General features: G+C 47.9%; 1 protein-coding gene across 5 annotated transcripts in view; it reads left to right on the top strand.

Annotated features, from left to right (window-relative positions):
* Positions 1 to 1,398: 1,398 nt before the first annotated feature.
* Positions 1,399 to 14,211, top strand: part of emid1 (EMI domain containing 1) — a 43,820-nt gene continuing 31,007 nt past the window's right edge. For all 5 annotated transcript variants that reach the window (XR_013451976.1, XM_040195995.2, XM_040195989.2 and 2 more), the window contains exons 1-3: positions 1,399 to 2,102; positions 7,671 to 7,784; positions 9,378 to 9,481. Coding sequence is in view for 4 of the 5 variants with exons in the window: in XM_040195995.2 (XP_040051929.2) it covers positions 1,921 to 2,102; positions 7,671 to 7,784; positions 9,378 to 9,481 (400 nt within the window). In the remaining variant the exon portion in view is untranslated. The remainder of the gene's footprint in view (positions 2,103 to 7,670; positions 7,785 to 9,377; positions 9,482 to 14,211) is intronic.

Below are 14,211 nucleotides of genomic sequence, written 5' to 3'. Positions count from 1 at the left end.
AAGTAGATGCTGAGTATTTCTTTTGAGGCTGTAAAAAGAACATAATCTGACGCATACAGTGGAAAATGTGCCGTTGACCAAAAGCTGCTGAAGTTTTCCACTTACTGCCGGATAGGCAGCGTGCTTCACTCTAACGTTTAATAAACGAATCTAGTGCAGCACCACGTAATCGAGGCTGCTGAAGTCAGCATGGCAAAGCAGGTGGAGTTCGGGCAAAGATATTTTAGCTCTGGCGGTGAGGTCACAGAAACACAGAAATAAAAGGTTTTTGGTGTGCAGCATTCATCATGTACTATATGATGAATGCTGCATGACATGTAGCCTGAGGCGCTCAAGTGCAGATGAAATCAGTGATGTTTAGACTGAACTTACCGGCTGAAATCACCACAAGACAAATAACCACCAACGTACATGTAATATTTTACATTTCCTTCAAAGATGTCTTGTCGTCTTTAACTTGAGCCACTGTCATCAATTGTGGGCCACTCAGACATGTTTATGACCAAGGAATTGTGTTTCACTGTTAAAAAAAAAAGGAAATCATTTCTAATGAACCCACAGATTATTATTATGAGTGAGCTGCAGTGTGCACTGTTGGTACAGTAAATGAGAAGGAAAACCCACAACGAGCAACGTCTCCCACCGCAGATGTCCAAAGTGTGTTCAGCTGCTCATGACTGGAGGGGTTTGTATGAACCCTTATTGATCCAGTCCCTGTTGGCTACATTGGCTACATTGTCAAATACCACCAGTGCCCTGAAACAAAAAACTCTCACTGCTCATTTCCCCCCCAATACCAAACACTTTCTGTTTGCTGTGGTTAAGAGCAGGTGGGCTTACTCGGTCTCATCCCAGTGGACAGCCACTTTCTGTCCATCGTACGGGAGGCGATTAGTGCCGGTGTGAACGCCTCGCCTATGAGTGTCAAAGTGTTAACAAAACCTGTAACTGAGAACCTCACTAGAACTGGTATACAAGCCACCTGCATAAGTGCTCTTTGCTACATGTCGGCCAGCTCAGCCCATGATGGGGCCCTGGAGGCGTAGTCTGCCCCGGGCATGACAGACATCTGGGGCCCTCAGGCTTTGGCTGCGGTTGAAGGCTGCGCTGTGGTTGCCGGCACTGTAAACCCATGTCCCTCGTGCACAGTCCGACGGAGGTTACAGTAACCTCAACTATTCTGCAGCTTTGACAGAAAGAGACAACTGCTCAGCTATGGGACACGAACATCACGGGTGGATGGAGAGACAGCAGGTTAAAACACGGTGGTAACAGTGCAGCTTTATGGGCTTTTATGAGTAATAACAGAGCCATGTCTTGGTTGTGATTGATTTTGTATTAAAATAACAAATGCTCGTCACCGGCAGAGTCCCGGCCGCGCGTTGTCCTCCGTGAGAAACGGGACAGGGTGCAAACGACCCCGCAGGCTGCGCGTTTAAGAGACCCGGGGAGGCTATAAAAGTGGTTTCATGCCCGCTGCAGTAAGAAAGAAAAAAAAAGAGAAAAGAAAAGCTGCGGTGGATACGCGCGCAGACGGAGGCAGGCGGCGCAGAGGAAGGACACGCAATTTAACACCCACGCGCGCGCGATTCGGTGCATATATTCAAGTGTCCGCTCTCTCGTCATAGGTAGAGACAGGCGGGCTTTGCGCGGTGGGGGCTTTCTACAGTGTCACGTCAGGGAGTTCGCAGTCAGGAATACTGAACGCACAGACGGACACGGAGTTTTTTGGACATTCTCTCCACTTCGGTCCACATCGCTGCACGTGCGCTACTGCAGAGACGGGGATGCGCGTCTTTTCCGGCCGCGCCGCAGCCGCTTGACACGTTTAGTCCCACCGCGCTGGAGGGTCTGCGTTCTCACGGGGGGGATCCGGGCTCAGTTGTACTTCTTGCCGACCGCGCTTTGGATGCCACGGAAATGGGACCGCGCCAACGGGAGAGCGTGTCCGCGCCTTGTGGCAAAAGTTTCCTCTGGACCGCGCTGATCCTCTGGGTCGCCACCACGTCAGCCGAGGGGACCTGGAAGACGGGACTTTACAAAACACACTACCCGGTCGGCGGCCAGGCTGCAGCCTCTCACACCTCCGTCTATCAGAAAAGGTACGTCCTCTACTCATTGGAACACGCAGACCTCTGTACTGTGTGTTACTCCTCGGTTGTGTCATGTGTTACAGCTACACAACAACCCCCTTTTTTGCCTCAGTCTTATTTTGACATCTTCCCAATCTCAGTTTCGGATGTCCTCTGCAGAGCTACTCCCACCGACATCCATCCACCAGGTCCTATTGTCTTCCTGGCACTTTGTTTCCTTTTTCCTGTGCTCACACTATTCTGCTGAGTCCACTCTTCCTTGTTGTCCCCATCCACACACCCTCTTCCTCTCTCTCTCTCTCTCTCTCTCTGCGGGGCTCCAGTGGGCCCCCCGTCCCCCATGCACTGTTTCTGAGGTGTGTTGTGCTCCTGAACTCCGCTGCTGGAGATGTCAGGACGCTCCTCAAAGTACCACAAGTGTGTTAGACGGGGAGGTGAAGACATTGGTGGCTGTAATAAAAACGCACAAGCTTGATTGGAATAGCCATGCACATAGTCCATTGAAAGAAAAGGGGGGGGGTGAGAGACGGTCCCGTGATATGATTTGTCCCCTGTGTGTCCGACACAGAGTTACTTAACCCCCATGAGAGCGATAACCAGCCGTGCCCCCCCCCTCCTGGACAGAGCCGGCCAAAGATGAGTGCACGTGTCCCATATTACACTCGTACGCTGTCAGCCCGAGAGCCGGTGCAGATCACGGTGTGTGGGCCGAACGGGGGGGGGCTGAACCCTCACGGTGTGTCCAGGTGGCTTCCTGCACTCCCGTCCTCGCCCCACTGGCTCGCCTCTACGCTCAAACCCCCGCCCCCCCTGCTCCTCCCGCCTCCCCCCTTGTCCCCCACGGCCAGAGGTTTTGATGACATGTTTGCTAAACACAAGCAGCTGGGACTCTGTTCTGGGAATGGGAGATTAGTTTACTGTGGGCGTGCTGCTGTTTGTAAGCGACAAGTGGAGGAATGTCGGGATGGACGGAGGCGGGGAGGTCGGCGGGTTTGAGGTGACGGGGGGGGGGGGGGGGGGGGGAGAAGGGTCCGGGTCTCCACCTGCTGTCTGACCGGCTGAGTGGAAGCAGCGGCTTGTGGAGCGTCAGGAAAGGCGAGCAGCAAGCGGTGGGCCGGCGTTGAGCAGAAGGCCTCCCTCTCGCTAGCGGCTTGACACTGACTGACGGGAACTTGACTTGCTCCAAAGCAGACCGGGATTCTGTCGAGGGGCAAACCTTCGCTAAGAACGCCCTCCCTCACCCGGCTTGTCTTCACACAGCGATTACCCAAATCAAAGGGGATTAACAACTCTCGGGTAATTTGGCATCCGCTCTGTCGTGGAGCTGATAAAGTGTTCCTCCACCCGTGTCCTTCTTAGCGACTCTGAGCTGCTTCTTCATTTCTTGCCTGGCTCGCTTCTTTATCCTCCCTCGGAGGACTTGTCATGGTCTGACAGGCAGTCTGAACCCGGGGCCACTCTCATTCTTCACACATCTTAACCATATCCACGTTTTCCTTAAGCATGGGAATGAAGATGACAGACATTCCAGTAGGTTGAGCCCTGTGTGGCTCAGGGCTCAATGGCTTTTAGATTTCAAATAACTTTAAACAACGTACGTGCTGAAAATTGTTCATTATTGTTAAGAAGCCGCGACCAATTGCGCATCCAATCGCTTGTGGCTGAACCGCTAATCGGCAGAGAGCAGAAGATGCATCATTTAATGAAGCTAATATTTTTTCAAATTTGATTTGATTGTTGGTGCGATATAATGAATGTCTTCAGTTGAGGGAAATTTCCTTTGCACTTCTTGCGGGAAACACTTAAAGATGCACGCAGCCGTGACACACAGAGACACTCGGACCTCACAGGTGTCCACTTCTGAAAGCTCCAAACAGACAAAGACAAATGAGAGTTGCCCTCGTTCGTGTGAGGCCGCTGGGAAGAGTCGCTGTGGTGCTTTGCTTATGGAAAACACATGGCAACTTTAAACCGACCCCTTTTCTCTATTAATACATCATTCGATACTTCTTCACATTCTTAAACATTCGTGTGAACTACTCTTGTCTTCTTTCTGTTTTATTTTGAGAAGCTGCAGAGAATGGCCCCGTGATTGCTCATTCATTTCACTCTGGATGCTGAATTTGTCATTTTTCGCTGCGCCACATACATCATGCACCTCCTCCATGTCCCGTGGGAGCAGCAGTGCTTCATAATTGTCTTTCCTTCCATGTCCCCGTTCCCATCGGAAGCACCCTTGTGTGAGCCTCATGAGAAAATAACCTTTTGTCTCCTCCTCTTCTCGCCGTATGTCTGGACCCTTACCGCATCTGTCTTTTGTCCTTTGTTCTCCTCGAGCATTTTTTTCTTCCCCCCCAGGCCAAAAAAATGTAGAGAAATTCCTTTAGATTTCTATGCATGCTGGATCGCTAACATTTCCCTGAGTGCTCTTCCCCCCACAGCACACGGATGGATGTGCAGATGCAAAGTGAGGAGCTGCTTTCACCAGTATTTATCCTGTCAGTTCACACGGCTCCCATCCTCGTCCTCCGCGCGCCGTCCACTGCAGAAAGCGCTCAGTGTAGTGGTGAAAGATGCACCCTACATAGTGTACAAGGCCAAATGAGGGCGACTGGGATACAGCATACCTGCTTTTTTTTTTCATAGTTCATAGTCTCAGCATTAGTTTTTATTTCCCTCCAATGTTTTACCGCCTTGGCGTCCGTAGCGTCGAGGAACAGATGGGCCAAAGCTCTGATTCTTCCGTCCTTTTAAAGATTTCTTTCATAACTGTTGGCTGTGACTGTGAGCAACGGTTGATGATTTATTTAGCTTGGGCCGGGCGTTCGTTGTGCCATGTGTGCTCAGAGACCTGATACTCGCTGAGGGCCCGCTGGGTGCTTTTTGCCAGTGAAACAGTGTGATGCTGGTGGGTTTCACACTTCATGGCCCAAGGTTTCCTCGTCTAAGAGGAGGGTGTTGACTGTGAAACGTTCTAGATTTAAACACGCCAAGTGATTAAATCCAGGCAATACCCACTGACGCATTGTATAGTAGTAACCAAGTGAGGAAAATCAGAGGAGATACCTTTTTAATACCGTGAAGCATCTGTGTCTGCGCTGCACTGGAGAGCATTGTTCTTGCATCCTTGTACTAATTGTAATCATGTATTGTGTAAATCACTTACGCACAACCGGCACTGCAGCTCATTGGTTGTCAAGCGATTCGGGAAATTGTAAAACTGTAGACAGTTGCTTTTGTTCTTTCATTTACTGAAGCAGCAGCGGTTGGCATTTCCTCTTTGCTAATTGCATAAGTGCAAAGAGAGAGAGGGAGACCATAAAAGCCCCCCCCCCCCCCCCCCAGTGCCCCCTGGTGACACTCTTAGCTGTTCCCAGGTGAAACCTTGTCTCGGCCTGGGAAACTCAGATGGGTCTGGAGGATAAGTGGTGGGGAGGAGTTGGTCTTGGTGGCCCCTCCGAGCTCTACCTGACCACAGCTGCTCCTTCAATGTCTGACATTTTCCACTGATGATTAGAGCAATCAGAGGGTAATCATGTGGATCTGTGTTCATTTTTGGAGCCTTGCGGCTGATGGATGTACTAAGATACGTGAAGGGTGGGCTTGTATTAGAATAACATACGTGGCAGATCAATTCCCTACGCTCGCTTTACTTGAGAAGTTTGGGATTCATTCAAAATGCGTCTTACTTTGCACACCGTTTACCTTTAATAGTCCCTGGAATAAGTTATCTCAGGCTCACGGATTTCACATCGTCTAACTTTCCCCGTTTCAAAATGTCATCATTCTATTGGCTGCAATATTAATACATAAATGGAAAAACATCGAGATGAACCAGTAAGAAATACCTGCAGTGGTTTCCAGGCGCTGCTCGGAGGTGCCCCGCTTGCCGGCTCAGCTCCGTGTGTGCGGCCAACCACCACATGTGGGGATCCTTAATCAGAGCTGGTGAAGGGCGGCCTCGCATCCTCCGCCATCGGCAGTTTCCTTCAGTGTAAACCATCTCTCACACACACACACACACACACACACACACACACACACACACACACACACACACACACACACACACACACACACACACACACACACACACACACACACACACACACACACACACACACACACACACACACACAAACATATGGTCTCACGTATTGACAAACAGACCTTTTGGGAAAGAACACACTCCCACTGTTGGAAAACGCCTTGGCAGCGGAACACACAGAGTGTAGCTTTGCGTTACGAGCCACACGGCCTCTTTGTGGTTTACTGCCTTTTTTCTATACATCTACCGACGTCCTGCTGCCGTAGTCGTGGGATGTGGTTATTATGTGCACTTTGTTGTTAATAAAATAACAGCAGCATATGGCAGCTCAAACAGCCTCGGCGTGTTTACATAGAAATAAGCAAAAAAGAAGCGTAATCAGCGTTCAGGGTGTCTGTTGATGTGATAATTAGAGGGAGAGGATGAAACTGGGCTCTCCGACTAAACTTTTCTCAGAAACATATTTCATTGCCCCACACTATCAGGAACAGACATCTGATCCCATTAGAGGGGGAATTGAACTCTGAGTATAAATACAAACCGAATAGCTCTCAAATGAATCACCATTAATTATATTAACCCGATTTTCTGCCTTTATCATATTCGGTGGCTTTGAGTGCTTTACATTGCGAACAATTTGAATTTTGCTTAGAAATAAGAAACGGGGGGTACGTGGAGGCCCATCTGGGTTTACGTGAGATTTAAATTCATTCATTTAAAATAAGCCTGGAGAAGAGCTTGATCACAGGAGTTTACCGGCAGGTTTCTCATTGAGATGTAAATACAAAAGCACTCAGTTCAACGCACACAATGCAATTTTTAGTGTGGACAGTTTAATTAAGACACTGATGGCACAGCGCCGCGTATTGCCTCTCTTTTTCAACCAAGAAAGCTTTGCGATGGTTCGGCGGTACTGGGCTGAAAATAATATTTATATCAATGAAAAAACAGTGAAAGAACCTGATCTACGATCAAAGTATCAAATCTTAACCTCGGATTCACATTTCTTAACAGCCTCAGTGACTCCTGATGTCTCCCGAGGCCTCTCTGGAAAGGAAGTGGACTCATTATCCAAAACGAACCGTGTTGAAAACCTTCAGTCTCGTTATTGGCCCTCGTCCTCCTCTTTACTCCATCCTGAGGGAATTAAACTCTTCTCCGAGCCAAATGCAAACGGATATGTTTTGATAGAAGAGACAGACCGGAGTGTAAATACAACCCACAATGCACTCCTGCCTCTTGTGACTGATTCAAGCCCTATAAACACAATAAAGTCGTTTTAAAACAAAAGGATGGGGGAAGGGACGAGACAATCTGAATGTGAATTCAATGTGACTGCGTGGGTTCTTTCCCTTTGTGAACCATCTATTGTGTGATTGTACCTATATCAGAATACCTTATTCGGATATGATCAACCAATCTTCCTTGAGTTATTGACTTTGAACCTTTTATTCTGTGTCTAGAAAAAATAGCAACTGTTGTTTTATTCTGAAATCTGTATTCATCACTCACTCCATTTCTCCATTCAGGAACTGGTGTCCTCACACGGTCACTAAGACAGTGACCTGCCAGGTGCAGAATGGGACGATCCTGCAGCGGGTCTACCAGACGTGCCGCTGGCCGCAGGGATGCACAGGAGGCAGGTGAGGAGGCGACTTCAGCACAACTCTCACTGCTGCACCGGCAACAGAATAACCCAACAAGCAATTATCAAAATGGCTGCACAGTGTCCATCAATTCTACCGGAATACACTGAAATATCTGTAATACAACCATTTTAGGTCATTTTAAAAGGAAATATACAATTTGATAGTGTCTAGTTGCTCATTCTGCAGGATTTGCCGGCATCTAGCTGTGAGTTTGCAGATTGCGGCCAACTGAAAGTTGAACATTGCTCCATGCAGGGAAAAATGGTTCCGTGCTCCCTGTTGAAACCATGCTTGAGCACTACATTACATTACATTACATTACATTTAGCTGACGCTTTTATCCAAAGCGACATACATTACATTTTTAACCCATGGCATTTACATTTTTGCCCAGGGAGCAATTAGGGGTTAGGTGTCTTGCTCAAGGACACTTCGACATGGAACATGGAGCAGCCGGGACTTGAACCACCAACCTTGCAGTTCCTGGCGGTTAGGGTTAGGAGCACCCTCTCTACTCAATGCGCCACGGTCGACCCCCACTACTATCACGTTGCGGTTCCAGCAGGTTTTCTTCTTCTTCCCATCCTGCCAACAGTTAGTGAATCATCAGTCATGCTAGAGGAAATCGAATGTGTACAAGGATCTCAACAATAGATCAGAAGGCAACGCAGCTGCAACACGTGTTGTGAATAACGGACTACTGTTAAAGTTCATCCAACACATGTTCCTGAGGGTAAACAAGAGGTCTTGTGGGACATGATGGATATGATAACTGTAAACGAGGAGGGATAAATGGTCACTACGGCACAATCAAAGCGGCTGCAAAACCTGGACAAATACAACAAGAAGAAACCGTGTAGCTTTAAAGGAACCCGGAAAGAGGGAAATGCACCTGCACCTGCACCTAAGAGCATCTTCGTGCTATCTGCATGTATTTAAACTAAATCATTTTTGCAATATCTCGTGTTGAATCAGCCGCTTCTTATGCTAATCTTAAAGTGAGACCCCCACCTCAGTTACAGTGACCTTATTAGCGCCGCCAGAGAGCGTTTATACTGACGGACTTCGGATATCAGATCCCAAGCGCGTTTTCTCTCTGTCCCGTGTTTAACTCCCTGCCTGAGGTTTTGAGGAAAGCCAAGACACCTTGCTGGTCAGTAACTGTAGCCTTTTCCTTTTTCCCTCTAGCCATCGTTCTACAACGCTGCACAAACGATGTCAATCGGATTCAAACATGCAGATTGTTTTGTGTCTAAGCTTTGATATCATTAGCACAACATCTTTTGTTGATCTGACCACCAGAGAGGGGAGGAAGCAGCTGCAGGTGATTCCTGAGGCCTTCAGTATCCTCAGTCCCTCCTGCATGGATTCCCATCCAAGAAATCCAATTACACTACTTCTAAATGAAAAATGCATTTTCATGATTTTCGTGCTGAATGTGGGAAGGGGCCATATTTACCAAAGATGTGAAGATGTGAATAACAATTATTTTTCTTCACAAAGCTCCAGAGTCACAGTGCAGGAACAGCTTTCATCACCTGTATGTGTGCGGTGTCTTTAGGATGTTTTGTGTTTGTCTTCGTTTAGCTACAGGACCGTGGTCAGACCTTCCTACAAAGTGGTCTATCGCACTGTGACCTCTCTGGAGTGGAAATGCTGTCCAGGATTCAGCGGCGCTGCCTGTGAAGAAGGTAAGTCAAGACAGAAGGAGGCCGACACAGCTGTAGCTGAGAGAACTTAACAACGGTGGGGGGATCGAGAGGGGGCCCGTTTTCTAGGATTGAAAAATGGTTTAGTGCTTTTCATCATTCTTCGTCTCCTCCAGCTTACACATGTGTCACCATCTGCATCCCTCTGCTTTGCATCTGGTGTCTCCCACATGTGTGCCTTCCAACACATGTGCATACAAGTAGTACTTTGAGGAGTGATTTCCATTAAGTTTACATAAGGCACCTTCAGTGTTCTAAAGGAAGTTAAGAAATCAGATCCTCTTCAGGGTGAGTCACATACTTAATCATTTTTAATGTGGTCATTGTACTTGGTAAGGGTTGATCCTACAGTGTGGTTTAGAGTTTTATGGTGCAGCTGGAACCAAGTCTTCATGCTCTTAAAGTGCCCTGCTAGCACTGCTGTTTTCATTTTTCAACTACAGTAGCTGCCCATACACACTCACACACACACGCACACACAGTCCCAGTGTGTAATGACTTCCTGGCACCGGCCAACGTGTCTGTGCCGTCTCACAGAAGGGTGGAGTGTCTTGTTTGTGTGGCGACCCGGGACCTGACTGGGTGTAACATAAATGGTCGGGCTTTGCCACACAAAGGACAGTAAATGTTTACAGTGTTTGGAAGTGGTCACTTTATTTGTGCTGCTGGAAGCAATTTCTCCGTATGCTACCACTGCGATGTGAACCAAGAGCAGTTCTCTGGCCTCTGAGGGCCGATGCAGTGAGGCTCCATCTGGACAAATTGAATCGCTTTAAAACGGCACTTTGAAAGTCTAAAGAACACATTGATTACCCAGAATTTGCTTAACAAAAGCAGAGGAACACACAGTCAAAACGGGGAGGAAATTATCCAATTAAGTTGTTGCCGGAGGAGATTCCCCTGCGGTTGTCATGGCAGTAAGGGGGGTTGTCGGGCCGGCGGGGATGCAGCGATTAACCACTTATCTGAGCGCCGTTCCGGGTGTTTTGGATCACAGGCGGCGCTGAGTAGAAGTGACGGCTCCCATTCACAGGGCCTTCGCGCCCGGCACCATGGACGCTATCCAGGGCCAACCGGCGCTTTGTTCTGCTCCTGCCGGCTGAGCAGAACCTCTTGCCAGGGCAGAACCGGATACCCCGCTGCCGTCTGCCTCATTCACCGCTGACTGAAGATGAAATAAAAGCTCGCCACACGGGCAAAGACCGGATTGTGCTTGAATCTGTTGCCATAATGTTGCCACGCTGGACACGTAGTTCAGGTTTTTTTTTTTAATTCAGCCTCCTAATGGCCATTCGTGGCTCCGCGTATTGTCTTTTGTTGCTGGATTTCCAGACGGCTTTGACCTTGAGACAAATACCAGGTACAAAAAGCATGTCTGTTATATAAAAGAACAAACATCCTTTTTCAATCGTTCTGTCTAGGTCAGACATTAAAAAGATATTGCTTCTGATCTCATAATGATCTCACTCCGGATACATCTATCTGTGACTCTTTTGGATTTCCAGTGTTGGTCGCATACCTTTTACTCCCATCATCCCTTTTTCCTCTGCTTGTCTGCTTTTTACAGACTGTGGAAAATGTGTATGATCCGCTCATTTATCCGCGTTGCCGCGCTGTTACTTCAACCCTTCTCATTAACCCAACCCGAAAGCCTCCGGCCACGTCTCGCTCCCAGGGCCCGTCTGCATCACAGCAGATCCCAACAGAGGACGGGAAGTGTTTAGTCTTGATGTGCTTATATTTTAAATGGAGAGGAGAGAGTGGTTTTTGTGTCCCTCTGTTCTCACCCGTTTGCCTACCTGTCGATCGGTCAACTTATCAACAGGTCCAGTCTAAAGAAAAGATGTGTGAGAGCAGCAGATGTAAATGAGAGAACAATATGGGAAGAGTTCACGCCACGCGGACCTCCAGTTACCCTTTGGCATGTCACACTCCGAAAGCAAAACATTACGTCACTCCGAGGCTGATAAACAAACTAACTCGGAGTCCAAGCGCAGTAAGATGACACCACATGAGACCCAAACCTTTCCCATTCACTCGTCTCTACCTAAACCTCAGCACTTGGCTGGAATTCTGGGCCAGTGGTGTAATTACGGGATCCTAATTGTTTTCTATGAGGTTTGGGAGATACTGTCTTACTTGTGGATCTGGAACACAATAGTTTTTTTTTTATCTCTGGTTGAGCTTGAGGAAAAAAAGGCTAAGTATTTGCAGATGGAGCCACTTTCATAGCTTGCCAGATACATGGATTTAATGTGTGCCTGGTTGGCTTTGGCATTCCAAGTAAGTAAACGCTTGTTTTCAGATTGATATCCTAAGTTGTGATACGTAAAACACATACATCAAAATCATTCCCCATTTAGAAGCAAATTTTTGATAATAGAATATCAAATGTAACCCATAAAACCAACATTATTACATTAGAGCTGCCTCTCAAAACAGCAGTTATGTCTATCTGTCAAACTCATTATTTTGGACTCCGTATGTTGGTTTTGATGAAGTCTCAAAGGTGGGAAGACGGCAGTAAAAGAGCAGACACGTTGGCTTTTTGTCTTGTTTCTTGACAGGACAGCCCTTAAAAGAAACTGCTTACAGCAGGAGGGGGCCGGCATGCGGCAGAGCATACGGGGGCTCGCATTAGCACGGCTGTCAAAGCTCTGCCGCGGGGGTCCCCGTCCTATCTCGCGGCCCAGCGCAGGCCGCGCTTTCATTTGGTGGCAGCCACGGTGCGGCTGGGAGGCGTAAATAAGCCGCAGAAACGTAATCTGTGTTTTCACAGCGCGGCGCGGCTTATCGCGCTAAACCCCGCGCTTTAAACATCAGTCGGCTGCAGCTTGCCATTAGCAGAGGCCGCCGCCATGTGTGTGTCTGTCTGACTGCCAGAGTGAATGTGTGGGCGGAGGAGCGAGGTGTTGAGGATTTGTACAGTGAGGGATGCAGCTGTTTGGCGTGATTAGTTGCTTTAACTGGGGGGGGCTGAACAAGAGCAGGTGACCTCCACGCTATCAAAGTCCTCACACACAGACAAACAGGGAGTCAGCCCTCCTCTAAACGTTGTCACTTTGTTGGATCCGCCTGTGTTTGCATTAGCAGGTGTAGAATAGTTTTATTCTCCCCCCCCTGCTCCGAAGCAAGAATCAAGAAACACAACTGATTTGATGTCAGATTTAGCCAAATCCAGGGTATTTATGGCCTCATGAGACGAGATCCACAGAGACGCATGAATCACGGGGAGGCCGACCGGTGCCGGCGCGCAGAAAAGGCCACAGCAGCTGATATTCATAGTTATGTAAATGGGCAGCGCAGCACAAGTGCTGAGCCCAAATTGGAAGCAGCTGAAGTTGATGCAATTTGGGACGAGGGCCCCGGACCAGATTAGACACGGGAGAGTCCAACTCCATGAGGCCACGCCGCTCTGCTCGGGGGGAATGTCATTATAGTAATGAATTAATAAACAACACCACTGAAGATACAGAAAACTAACCAGACCACAAAGTGGAGGGGTGTTTTTCCTCTTCTCCTGTCGGCGTTTCTTCACATTTTTCGTATTGTGTAATGCTGCTGTGTGTATTAAGTTTTATAGTTTAATGAACAATCGTCAAACTATACTTTCTAGAAGGGCTCAGGAATTTAAATTGGAATTCTGATAATATGACGTTTTGTTTAAACGTTTCATGCAAACCCCAAACAGAGTCTCTGGAATAGCTCTTATAATTATGACTATATGCATTCGTGGTTAATGACCAACTGTTCAGCCTGATTCATTCATTCTTATTCATTATAATAGATTTGATAACATGAAGCACATCTCCTGGTGTTTAGTGTGTTCTTCTACTGTACCATGACTGGCATTGATCAAGAGATGTAGAGCCACAATTCTGTAGCTGAAACGTTTTAAAGTTTCATACATATAAGTGTATCTGACTCCTGGACTGGAAATGCCTCTTCAGCTTACTGATTTATTTATTATTTCACAGAGTTCTCTGAGGAGTGCATTGAAAACTGGTTTTCCTCACATAAAGTGAAGCAGTGCAAAAAAAGCTTCTCAGGTGAAAATAGACACACACACACGCGCACACCCACACACACACACATGCCATGATTCTTCTGTCCCAATAAAGCAGAGGCATTTACCCCCACCCAGTATTTTAAGTGGACTTGTGAGCAGACAGAGTGACCCACAAACAGAAAGGCTCTTTACAACCTAAAGGATCACGCAATCATCAGAGAGACGCTCTCTTCCTGGCCAAGATAAGGCCGAATGAACCCGTGAACAGCGCTTTTATTATGTCGACAGATAAAGAAGAGAAAAGCTTTCAAACCCTCCTCGCTGCTGCAGGTGTGGGCTCTCTCTCCTTCCTCTCATCGCTTATCCGCTCAGCAACTGATGCCACCGATGCTGCGTTCGGCCCGTCCGCTCGCCGCCTTCTAACGTATCCCCGTCCCGCGTGCTGAAGCCGGGGGGGGGGTGACGGGATGTCGCTACTGTTCAACAGAGCTCTGCTGACTTTAAGTCGGCTGTGGGAAGACGACGAAGCTTATTTTGGCATCAGCGCAAAGACGTTGGCAGCAATGCTGAGTGGGTAGATAATGACTACATTCTACATGGACCGGATGATTGACTGCTTCAATTGATTTGATGAAATAACACTTCAAACACGCAGCCAGCAAAAGTAAGAGCATATCACCAGTTCACAGAAAATAGTGATCGA

Source organism: Gasterosteus aculeatus, chromosome 13 (genome assembly GCF_964276395.1).
Source record: "Gasterosteus aculeatus chromosome 13, fGasAcu3.hap1.1, whole genome shotgun sequence".
NCBI classification, from domain to species: domain Eukaryota; kingdom Metazoa; phylum Chordata; class Actinopteri; order Perciformes; family Gasterosteidae; genus Gasterosteus; species Gasterosteus aculeatus.
The sequence above is the reverse complement of the archived record's forward strand: the minus strand, read 5'-3'. Positions and strand labels throughout refer to the sequence as shown.